The 12,500-nt window shown below is 44.1% G+C and overlaps 2 protein-coding genes across 2 annotated transcripts in view; both read left to right on the plus strand.

The window, feature by feature from the left end:
• LOC143291244 (chitinase domain-containing protein 1-like) overlaps positions 1-12,500 on the plus strand; it is a 212,568-nt gene that overhangs the window by 162,939 nt on the left and 37,129 nt on the right. The gene's annotated exons all lie outside the window — the stretch shown is intronic.
• The window catches only part of LOC143291014 (putative chitinase 10), an 81,993-nt gene that overhangs the window by 4,284 nt on the left and 65,209 nt on the right, over positions 1-12,500 (plus strand). The window contains exons 2-4 of the mRNA XM_076600601.1: positions 1,441-1,492; positions 6,715-6,787; positions 7,111-8,138. Coding sequence (XP_076456716.1) covers positions 1,441-1,492; positions 6,715-6,787; positions 7,111-8,138 — 1,153 coding nt within the window. The remainder of the gene's footprint in view (positions 1-1,440; positions 1,493-6,714; positions 6,788-7,110; positions 8,139-12,500) is intronic.

A 12,500-nucleotide genomic window follows, 5' to 3' on the forward strand; every position in this document is an offset into this window, starting at 1 on the left:
GACTCGGGTTTAACTGTTTGGAGCATTCGAAACATTTAGATATTAACTCTTTCCATACGAACGGCGAAAGACACGACGTTAACAGCGTTTCTCCCCAATTACCACCATCAAAATATTACAAGCGGAAGGCTCTTACACTGAAGAGGTGAATGTTGACAAAGAATACCACAGTTCTGACGTCGGAAGCTAAAGGTTGGGTCATTCAGACACCCACTGGACATCCGAGGGGTCTGTGTAGAGGAGAAGAGAGGACTGGCCGTACTGAGTGAGTTAATTATACAAAATACCACAAAGACACGTATGTCCATGATGTAGAAAGACGTCTTTGTGACACGGCTGTCCATGATACATAAAGACTTCTTTGTGACACGTATTTCCATGAAATACTTCTCAATGTAAAATCCGTTCATGAATCAAAGACTTCTTTGTGAAACATGTGTCCATGATATAGAAAGACTTATTCGTGACACATGTGTCCATGATATAGAAAGACTTCTTTGTGAAACATGTGTCCATGATATAGAAAGACTTCTTTGTGACACATGTGTCCATGATATAGAAAGACTTCTTTGTGAAACATGTGTCCATGATATAGAAAGACTTCTTTGTGACACATGTGTCCATGATATAGAAAGACTACAGTACGCAAACACACAAGCATGCACTGAAGGCCTGACAAGCGCGTTGGGTTATGCTGCTTGTCAGGCATCTGTCTTGCATATTTTGTATTTGTATTTGTATTTCTTTTTATCACAACAGATTTCTCTGTCGTGAAATTCGGGCTGCTCTCCCCAGGGAGAGCGCGTCGCTACACTACAGCGCCACCCATTTAAAAAAAAAAAAAATTCCTGCATGCAGTTTTATTTGTTTTTCCTATCGATGTGGATTTTTCTACAGAAATTTGCCAGGAACAACCCTTTTGTTGCCGTGGGTTCTTTTACGTGCGCTAAGTGCATGCTGCACACGGGACCTCGGTTTATCGTCTCATCCGAATGACTAGCGTCCAGACCACCACTCAAGGTCTAGTGGAGGGGGAGAAAATATCGGCGGCTGAGCCGTGATTCGAACCAGCGCGCTCAGATTCTTTCGCTTCCTAGGCGGACGCGTTACCTCTAGGCCATCACTCCACTTATATGGTGTAGCATATATGGATTTGTCCGAACGCAGTGACGCCTCCCCCTTGAGAAACTGAAACTTTAGAAACTTTGAATACTTATTTGTGACATGTGTGTCCATGAGACGGAGAGACTTCTTTATGACACATATTTATCTTTTTGTTTCATGGACACATGTATCCGCAATGCACGCCTGTTTTCCCTCAACAAACACAACGCCACAAAAGGATCTGCTTCGTGGGCAGTCACCCTTGGCAGGTAGTAAGGGTAAATTGCCTTCGGGTTTGAAGACCCTCAATTAGGCTCTTGTGTTCCTGAATACCAGATACTGCTTGCCCTCGGTACAGTTTGCCTTACCTCATGCAGATTACCCACAGGTATGTATGATAGTCGGTTTTGACTGTGACCATCAGAACAGCTGTCGCGACTATCTGGGCTAGAATTTGATTATGGTGGAGAGTGTCTTGCCCAAGTTACATCCCCACTCTCTTGGCCAGCAGGGTTTTAGGACAGTCGGCGTTGGGATAGTTCCCGAAGGCCAACCTGCCCCAAGGCTGCAGCACTGAGAGCCAGTGCCCGTTTGAGAGTCATAGACCTTCACAAAAGACTAAGCTGTAAATGATTTCCCATTGCAATGGAAAAACTATTGACAATACAGCTCTCACTTTGCTGTTGGCCCAACAGTCAACTTTTGTCAAACTGTGATACATGGTGCACATTTACCAGCAGGCACGATGACCTCTTGAACACAACCTCTGTAAGTCTCTTTGCCACGTGTTTCTCGGTCTGGTGATGACGTTAGACGTTAACTCTCTACATACGAACGGCGAAAGAGACGACGTTAACAGCGTTTCACCCCAATTACCATCATAAAAATATTGCAAGCGGAAGGCTCTTATACTGAAGAGTTGAATGTTGACAAAGAATACCACAATTCTGACGGCGGAAGCTAAAGGTTGGGTCATTCAGACACCCACTGGACATCCGAAGGGTCTGTGTAGAGGAGGAGAGAGGACTGGCCGTACTGAGTGAGTGTAGTTTTGGTAGTGAGGTTTGTTTCTGTTGCGGGTTTGTAACTGTTATTTAGTTGTTGGTTTGTTTGTTTTGTTGTTGTTGTTGTTGTTTTTCGGGGGTGGGGCAGGGGAAGGGGGGTATTTGTAATTTTTTTTTTTTCGGGGTTGCAGCTGTTGTTGTTGTTTGAGGAGTCATTTTGTTGTTATGAGGGGGTCGTGTTTGTTTGTTCTGTGGGGTCTTCTCGTGTGTTGTGGTGGTTGTGTTTGCTGTGATGGGTATTAGTGTGTTGTGTGGTGTGTTGTGTTCGGCTGTTGTGTTGCGGTAGGAATTGGGTTTTTGTGGGTGATTTCTTGGATTGTTGAGTTGTTTCGTTCACGGTAGCTTTGATAGTGAGGTTTGTTTGTGTTGTGGGGTCATCACTGTTGTTTGGTGGTGGGGGTGGGGGGTGGGGGTGGGGGTGAGGGGGCTGGGGGGGCGGGGGGGGTGAGGGGTATTTGTGATTTGTTTTTCGAGGTTGTAGTTGTTGATTAAGGGGTCATTTGTTGTTGTGATGGGTTGGTTGGGTTGTGTGGGTTTTTGTTGTTGTTGTTGTTGTTGTTTTGATTTGATTTGGTTTTTTTTTTTTTCTCCTGTGTCTTGTTTGGTTGTTATTGTTCTGGGTGTTGTTGTTAGTGTTGTGGCTTTGGAGGCAAAGGAGGAAGGAGTCCAGCAAAAAAAAAAAAAACAAAAAAAAGGGGGGGGGGGGGGGGGTGGCGGCACAAAGTAGTCGAGACGTTGGTCCTCAAGAGAGGTGCGGAGTGACGCTGTTTTTTTGTTTGTTTGTTTGTTGTTTTTTTTACGGCAAGTGCTCGATGCCTCCCAGTTTCGCACAGCACAGCACAGCAGGCAGTTGTTGTCTCTTTCTGTGCAAGCAGGGCATTGTCTCTCTGTGGGTGCCACGAGGGACTTGATGGCTGCCAGAAGTGAGACGTTTTAACTCACTCAGTACGGCCAGCCCTCTCTTCTCCTCTACACAGACCCCTCAGATGTCCAGTGGGTGTCTGAATGACCCAACCTTTAGCTTCCGTCGTCAGAATTGTGGTATTCTTTGTCAACATTCACGTCTTCAGTATAAGAGCCTTCCACTTGCAATATTTTGATGGTGGTAATTGGGGTGAAACGCTGTTAACGTCGTCTCTTTCGCCGTTCGTATGGAGAGAGTTAATTTAGAGAGTCGTGCAGGGAGCTAAGCTGGAGTCACGTCTGACACAGAGAATTCACTTAACCCTTTCACCGCCAAGCTCGCATTTATGCACAGGCATGGTAGAGGACCCATGTCACTGAAAAGGTGACCATTCATTGGTCTGTTATCCATGAACCTACTGCTCTTAACGTTCGGTGCCATATTTTCTATACATCGCAGGGGGGGGGGGGGGGGGGGGGATCCCCAGCTATTCTTAGCCACTGTCTTTTCTGTGTTTATACCACAAGAGAATTTTGTACTCTAAATTGACTGGCGGTGAAAGGGTTAATAGTGGTGGGCCTCTCTCTTTGGAGATAGAGAGGTTTCAACGAATTCCCTTCTTAGTAGTTGCTGTTGTTGCTGTTGTTGTCGTTGTCTTTAAATCGCCAAAGAGTTTGATTTCTACATTTGTGCTGTCTCCTTCCTCCTCCACCTCCTCCTCCCCCTCAACCACCCACCCACCCACCCACACCCACACCCACACACACACGCGGGGTGGGGAGTGGGGTGGGGGTGGGGGTGGGGAGGGGTTTAGACACCAAACAAACAAACGTATGCAGGATTTCTAGTGTTCGCGGGAATTCAGTGGGTGGGAACTGTTTGGGTTTACTTTTTTTTCTTTTTTCTTTTTCTTCTTTTCCTTCCCCCTCCCCCCCCCCCTCCCCATTCTTCGACTGGCTGTCTGTCTGCCTCTCTCTCTCTCTCCCTCTTTCTCTCTATTTCTCTCTCTGTCTCTGTCTCTCCCTCTCTCTCTTTCTCCCTCTTTTTCTGTCTCTTTCTGTCTCTGTCTGTCTGTCTGTCTCTCTCTGTGTCTCTGTGTGTCTGTCTTTCTGTCTATCTGCCTCTGTCTGTCTGTCTGTCTGTCTCTCTCTCTCTGCATGTCTGTCTTTTTGTCTGTCTCTCTGCATGTCTGTCTATCTGTCTGTCTGTCTGTCTGTCTCTCTCTCTCTCTCTGCATGTCTGTCTTTCTGTCTGTCTCTCTGCATGTCTGTCTATCTGTCTGTCTGCCTGTCTGTCTATCTCTCTCTGTGTCTCTGTGTGTCTGTCTTTCTGTCTATCTGCCTCTGTCTGTCTGTCTCTCTCTCTGCATGTCTGTCTGTCTGCATGTCTGTCTGTCTCTCCCCCCCCCCTCTCTCTCTCTCTGCATGTCTGTCTCTCTCTCTCTCTGCATGTCTGTCTGCATGTCTGTCTGTCTCTCCCCCCTCTCTCTCTGTGCATGTCTGTCTGTCTGCATGTCTGTCTGTCTGCATGTCTGTCTGTCTCTCCCCCCTCTCTCTCTCTGCATGTCTGTCTGTCTGCATGTCTGTCTGTCTCTCCCCCCCTCTCTCTCTCTCTGCATGTCTGTCTGTCTGCCTGTCTCTCTCTCTCTGCATGTCTGTCTGTCTGTCTGTCTGCCTGTCTCTCTCTCTGCATGTCTGTCTGTCTGTCTGTCTCTCTGCATGTCTGTCTGTCTGTCTGTCTGTCTCTCCCTCTCTTTCTCTGTGCATGTCTGTCTGCCTGTCTCTCTCTGTATGTCTGTCTCTCTCTCTCTCTGTATGTCTGTCTCTCTCTCTCTGTATGTCTGTCTGTCTGTCTCTGCATGTCTGTCTGTCTGTCTCTCTGCATGTCTGTCTGTCTGTCTGTCTGTCTGTGTGTTTCTCTCTCTCTCTCTTGATATGACCGCTTATTTCTTGTTGCTTTTCTTTAACTCTTTCCATACGAACGGCGAAAGAGACGACGTTAACAGCGTTTCACCCCAATTACCACCATCAAAATATTGCAAGCGGAAGGCTCTTATACTGAAGACGTGAATGTCGACAAAGAATACCACAATTCTGACGACGGAAGCTAAAGGTTGGGTCATCCAGACACCCATTGGACATCCGAGGGGTCTGTGTAGAGGAGAAGAGAGGACTGGCCGTACTGAAGGAGTTAATGAATCATGTGGATGTGCCCCTTCATGAGGGGCAATGGTCAATACATGAATCAGTTATCCGTATCCGTATCCGTGTGCGTGTCCGTGTCCATGTCCCTCTCTCTGTCTCTGTCTCTCTGTCTCTCTCTGTGTCTCTCTGTGTGTGTCTCTCTCTCTGCATTACGATCATGTACCTTTAAATGTTTACTGTGCATTTGAGTGTATTTGAATGTCATGTGTGTACTTCTATAATCTTTCGAGTTTTTTTTTTTTTAATTTCATTTCTCTTTTCCCTGAGGGCTGGATGTAAAAAAAAAAAAAAAAAATGTGCATGCTTATTCCACTTCCCTCATTTAAAACGTTCGTTCGTTCGTTCGTTCGTTCTCTCTCTCTCCCTCTCTATCTATCTATCTATCGAGGGCAGTAGGGTGAAAGAGAGCGGAATGTCGTGAGTGAACAAGTCATCATCTTGTCCCGTGCGTCCGTGCTGTGTGCTTGGGGATTCAGGTCACAGCTTGTTCTCTCTCTCTCTCTTCCCCCCTTCCTCCTCTCTCTGTCTCTCTCTCTTTCTCTCTGTCACTGTCTCTGTCTCTCTCTCTCTCTCTCAGACTGCAGAAATGTTCGTGACAATTTTCACTGCAGAAGTGTTCGTGACACTGTTTACTTTATGCCGTTAACTGTCCGGACCACAAATTACACACACACACACACACACACACACACACACACACACACACACACACACACACACACATATATATATATATATATATATATATATATATATTTCTAGCAACCATGTAATATTCGAATGTCAGAATCTAAAATGTTTTTTGCCAGACTTCACCAAAAGTTCTTTTGAATGTGTTATTTGTTATTGCAGAAGGTTTGCTGCATAGTCCTATAGGACATTTGTTATAGATGTTATAGTTGTTTGATGTTGGCGTTTATAACGTTTCCATTTTTCCTAGCGTTGTCTTTCCCTATTCACCCTCCACACACACACACACTTTTACCCCTCCCCCTCTCACAGCCCCTACTCCCACGGTTTTTTTTTTCTCGTCTAATATCACTTCAAGTGGAAAGACATTAAACGGAAGACACACACACACACACACACACACACACACACACACACACACACACACATATATATATATATATATATATATATATATATATATATATATATATATATATATATATATATATATATATATAAGTTCGTGACACTTTTCGCTTTGTTTCGTTAAGTGTCCGGACGACATATTACAATATGTATGTTATGCTCGTGACACTTTTCACTTCATGTCGTTATATGTCCTGAATCAGAGACTGCAGAAGTGTCCGTGACACTCTTTCACTTCATGTTGTTAACTGTCCGGACCACAGACTACATAGATGTTCGTGACGCTTTTCACCACAGAAGTGTCCGTGACACTTTTCATTTTATGTCCTTAACTGTCCAGACCACAGACTACAGAGATGTTCGTGACACTATTCATTCCATGTCGTTAACTGTCCGGACCACAGACTACAGATGTTCGTTACACTGCTCACTACATGTCGTTAACTGTCCGGACTGCAGACTACAGAGATGCACGTGTTCGTGACACGTTTCACTACTGAAGTGTTCGTGACACTTTTCACTTCATATCGTTAGCTGTCTGGACCACAGACAACAGACGTATTCGTGACATTTTTCACTTCAGAGGTGTTCGTGACACTTTTTCACTTCATTTCCTTAATTATCTGTCCGGTCCACAGACTATGTAATGTGTTTGTGACAATTTTCACTTCATGTCTTTAACTGTCCAGACTACATCTACGTTTGTGACACTGTTCACTTATCCTTAACTGTTTAGCTGTTAGTGACACTGTTCACTCCACGTCGTTAACTGTCCGGACCACAGACTACAGAGATGTTAGTGACACTGTTCACTACATGTCGTTAACTGTCCGGACCACAGACTACAGAGATGTTAGTGACACTGTTCACTACATGTCGTTAACTGTCCGGACCACAGACTACAGAGATGTTAGTGACACTGTTCACTCCACGTCGTTAACTGTCCGGACCACAGACTACAGAGATGTTAGTGACACTGTTTACTCCACGTCGTTAACTGTCCGGACCACAGACTACAGAGATGTTAGTGACACTGTTCACTCCACGTCGTTAACTGTCCGGACCACAGACTACAGAGATGTTAGTGACACTGTTCACTCCATGTCGTTAACTGTCCGGACCACAGACTACAGAGATGTTCGTGACACTATTCATTCCATGTCGTTAACTGTCCGGACCACAGACTACAGAGATGTTCGTGACACTATTCATTCCATGTCGTTAACTGTCCGGACCACAGACTACAGAGATGTTAGTGACACTGTTCACTCCACGTCGTTAACTGTCCGGACCACAGACTACAGAGATGTTCGTGATACTATTCATTCCATGTCGTTAACTGTCCGGACCACAGACTACAGAGATGTTCGTGACACTATTCATTCCATGTCGTTAACTGTCCGGACCACAGACTACAGAGATGTTAGTGACACTGTTCACTCCACGTCGTTAACTGTCCGGACCACAGACTACAGAGATGTTAGTGACACTGTTCACTCCACGTCGTTAACTGTCCGGACCACAGACTACAGAGATGTTAGTGACACTGTTCACTACATGTCGTTAACTGTCCGGACCACAGACTACAGAGATGTTAGTGACACTGTTCACTCCACGTCGTTAACTGTCCGGACCACAGACTACAGAGATGTTAGTGACACTGTTCACTACATGTCGTTAACTGTCCGGACCACAGACTACAGAGATGTTCGTGACACTGTTCATTCCACGTCGTTAACTGTCCGGACCACAGACACCAGAGATGTTAGTGACTTCACATCCTTGCGCAGCAGCGGGTCAGCTCTCTCTGACCTTTCCACGCTTTTCTCCCTACGCTGACAGTCCACACGGACTTCGCGCGAGCAAATAAAGTCCCACCCTTGACAACACTATTCAGTACACAGGCAGGTTGCTTTCGATTTTGTTCCCCCCAAAATGAAGGGAAAAAAGTCGTTTTTGTGACTCTCTGCATCACAAACAGAGAGAGAGAGAGAGAGGAGGGGGAGGTGGATGAGGGGGAAAGAAAGACAGATTCAGAACAATTTCAAACGACTGTACTGTCTGAACGTCTGGGAAAAAGTAGCACTTCATCAGTTGTACTTTTAGCGTGTTAGTGTTCCTCTCTCTCTCTCTCTCTCTCTCTCTCTCTCTCTCGCTGTCTCCCTGTCTTCTGTCTCTGTCTCTCTCTCTCTCGAAACTATTACGTCATGAAAACACTGTTTCGTAGCTAGGCTAGTTTTCATTTGGAACTTATGTTATATCGAGTTGTCTATGTATGTTGCATAATGTGAGGGTTTTTTTGTGTGGTTTGTTTGTTTCTTTGTTGTTTTTTCTTTGTTTTTCATTATATTATGTTCACATACCCCTTAATAAGGGGCTTTGGCCTATATCAATAAACCATCTTGAATCTTGATTCCTCTTTCTTTCTCTGTCTCTCTGTCTCTCTCTCTCCCTCCTCTCTCTGTCTCTGTATTTCTCTCTCTCTCTCTCTCTCTCTCTCTCTTTCTTTCTTTCTTTCTCCCATCAACATCATCATGAACACGATGATGGATATAAAATAAAAAGAAAGAAGGATCAAGCCTTTGACAAACAGTTATGTCATGCCTGTAGGTAAATTCATAATACCGTGACGGTGGCTCATGGAAAAACACATTGATGTCAGGTAACTGCCATACGATAACCGGAAAACATTCAACTCGAAAATCACTTCAAACCCCAGCGGAAGCTTTACGAACCGTCATCATAAGATCGAACTGTAATAATTCATCACGTCCCTGAGCATGATATAAGACGTTACCTCGTATTTTCTATGCTGTTTATGTATACATGGTTAATACGTTATTCTGTGTAAAGATGTCTGGGTTCCAAACAGACAGTAAGGGAAAACACAAACAAAACAGTGAAACATCAGGAAATATTTGAACAAAAGGGAAAAAGATTTTTTTTTAAATAATAAATAAATAAAATAAAATAAAGAGAAAAAAAAGAGAAAAGAACGAAAAAAACAAAAACAAACATACAGAGAACAAACAAAGGGGAACATAAGGAAATCGGCAGACAGCCGTGATGAGAGAAGGAAAAACCTGCACCTGCCGAGGCCGTCCTACACGTGGCAGTATCTGCACCTGTGGGACTGTGAGCATCGGTAGGCGAGAGAGTGGGGAAGGGACTGCACAACTCCTCCTCACTAAAAAAAAAAAAGTCACCTGTGCTGGTCAGGCAACCAGGCTAATGTCCGAACGCTGGCCATTAAGGAGAAGCGTGAGCGAAGGAAGCAGGGCTCAACTTCTGGAGATGTTTTCCCTTGCAACACCTGTGGGAAGTGGTGCGCATCCAGAATCGGCCTCTTGTCCCATATGAGGACACACACCGACAGATAAGCCTGCCTGCCTACTCATCCATCGGACGGACGGGAGACTCCATCATCAATTAATTTTATAACATTTTCATTTCAAGGGCTCAGGGCAAGGGTAGAAGTCTTTCCGAGCTAACTTCCCACTGAAGCAATTTCAGGCCTCCTAGCTCCAGAATAGCAAGGCAAGGCAAGGAGTTCCTTTCGTGTGCCCACAGGGAGCATTGAAACATTACATACGTTCATCTTTTACTCATATCCAATCCTATGTGGAGTGATGCCCTAGAGGTAACGCGTCCGCCTAGGAAGCGAGAGAATCTTAGCGCGCTGGTTCGAATCACGGCTCAGCCGCCGATATTTTCTCCCCGTCCACTAGACCTTGAGTGGTGGTCTGGACGCTAGTGATTTGGATGAGACGATAAACCGAGGTCCTGTGTGCAGCATGCACTTAGCGCACGTAAAAGAACCTACGGCAACAAAAGGGTTGTTCCTGGCAAAATTCTGTAAAAAATATCCACTTCGATAGGAAAAACAAAAAACAAACAAACAAACAAAAAACAAAACAAAAAAAACTGCACGCAGCCCGAATTTCACACAGAGAATCTGTTGTGATAAAAAAAAATTGAAAAAGAGAGATAGAGAAATACGAAATAAATACAAAAAGAGATGTCAAAAAACAGAATAGCTCCATGGAGTTAAATTGGTGGGTGGGGGGGGGGGGGGAGGGTGAGTGGATGGGGGGTCATTATGGGGCCCAACACCGGCCAGGTGTGATGGACGTTGCATAAGGGGGTGACGGGCCTAGGTAATTAATTAAACGGGTGGGTGGGCTGGGGAAGTCAGCAGTCATCTCTTCTCTTCTGACACACTGTTGTGACATGGAGTCTGGGCGTTTAGTGGTGAGTTGCTCTGTGTGTGTGTGTTTGTGTGTGTGTGTGTTTGTGTGTGTGTGTTTGTGTGTGTGTGTTTGTGTGTGTGTGTGTGTGTGTGTGTGTGTGTGTGTGTGTGTGTGTTTGTGTGTGTGTGTGTGTGTGTGTGTGTGTGTGTGTGTGTATGTTTGTGTGTGTGTGTGTGTGTGTGTGTGTGTGTGTGTGTGTGTGTGTGCGATATGTTGTTCATCTCTGTCTCTCTTTGTCTCTGTCTGTCTGTCTGTCTGTCTGTCTGTCTGTCTGTCTGTCTGTCTGTCTCTCTCTCTCTCTCTCTCTCTCTCTCTCTCTCTCTCTTCAACCTGGCATTCAACCTGGTATCGACAATGCCTCAACTTGCTGGGACTTAGCAAGCAGAAAATTGCTTGAAACCACTCCTAAGCATAATATACAGACGTTCTCTCAAGATTATTCTCCTCAAATCTTCTGTCCATACTAACGACTACAAAGAACTAAATATCCTTCCTTTCCATCTCAAATGTATCTTTAATAAAGGTGTTTTTATGTACAAAATTAAGAAGAAATGAGCACCATCCTACCTTCAGAGGAAATTTCCTGAAAAAAGTGTACGTGGCAAAAACACCATTTCTATCCCTCGTTCGAGAACTAACCTTTTCATGTCATCTCTCACGTATTCTGGTGGTAAACTGTGGAATGAAATTCCCGACTATCTAAAAAAAAATAAATCTACATTGGTATCATTCAAAAAACAGTACCAAAAATATCTAATGGGACAATTATAAACAATTCTTGCATGCCATGTTTTCTTTGAGCTTCTTGTGAAAGCTTCCAACTACAATAACATTTTTCGTTTGCTCTCTGACAATGTGAACAGGGAAAAGAGCTCAATAGTATTAGTGTATATTAGCCCGTATATGCATGCGTGCGTAAGCTGGTGCGTATGTGTGTGTGTGTGTGTGTGTGTGTGTGTGTGTGTGTGTGTGTGTGTGTGTGTGTGTGTGTGTGTGTGTGTGTGTGTGACTGAGTTATATTCCATGTTATTTTTTATGTTTTGTGTTTAACATTTGTTGTTGTTGTTGTTACTGTCTACAGTGTCAGTATTGATTTTTTTTTCTTTTTCTTCTTTTGTGTGTGTGTGTGTGTGTGTGAGTGAGGGCATGGTGTAAAGAAGGTTTCAGCTTATCCACTGTACCCTCAATAAAACATTTGTTCGTTCATTGTTCATCCCCCCCCCCTCTCATGTCTAGTGTAAGCCTATGTGACCCTGACCTTGCTCTGACATTGACTCAGCGGAGCATCTCAGAGTTACGCCTCTTCGTGTATGCAGAATTAACTCCCTTGTCATACTTAAAAAAAAATTTTTTTACGGAATATCGTGTCCAAATATCCTGTTATATTTCTTCTTTTCCCCCTCAAAAACAATTTTCCAGTCATTTCCCTGTGTTTACATGCACGTCATAAATATCTTCCCCTGCTCCTCAAACACACAAGACTAATTTTCTGTCGCAAACGCTCTCTACTGAAAACAAAAAAAATGTGCATTGCCTAATTGCCAACTTAAATCACTGTGACTGGGCATTACGAGTTGGACTTGTAGTTTTCAGACAAGCCGCGCGTCAGAAATGTTGAGTTAGTGTGACGTATTTGCAGTCAAAAGACGACATTCGCTAAAACTTGGAAGTTCAGTAAAAAAAAAAAAACAAAAAAAACGAATGTCCAATGTAAGACTGTTTGCCAAAATGGAACGTTGCTCCTAGATATGTTTTTTTAACTTCTAGCAATTTACTAATTGGAAGCACACAAAAATTGTACACACGGAATTCAGCAAAGTTATATGATTAAGAAATATTAGGCTTTTTTATTTTCTTCGAGGATTTTTTTTTTCTT

Source organism: Babylonia areolata, chromosome 16, assembly GCF_041734735.1.
Source record: "Babylonia areolata isolate BAREFJ2019XMU chromosome 16, ASM4173473v1, whole genome shotgun sequence".
Taxonomy (NCBI): Eukaryota; Metazoa; Mollusca; class Gastropoda; order Neogastropoda; family Buccinidae; genus Babylonia; species Babylonia areolata.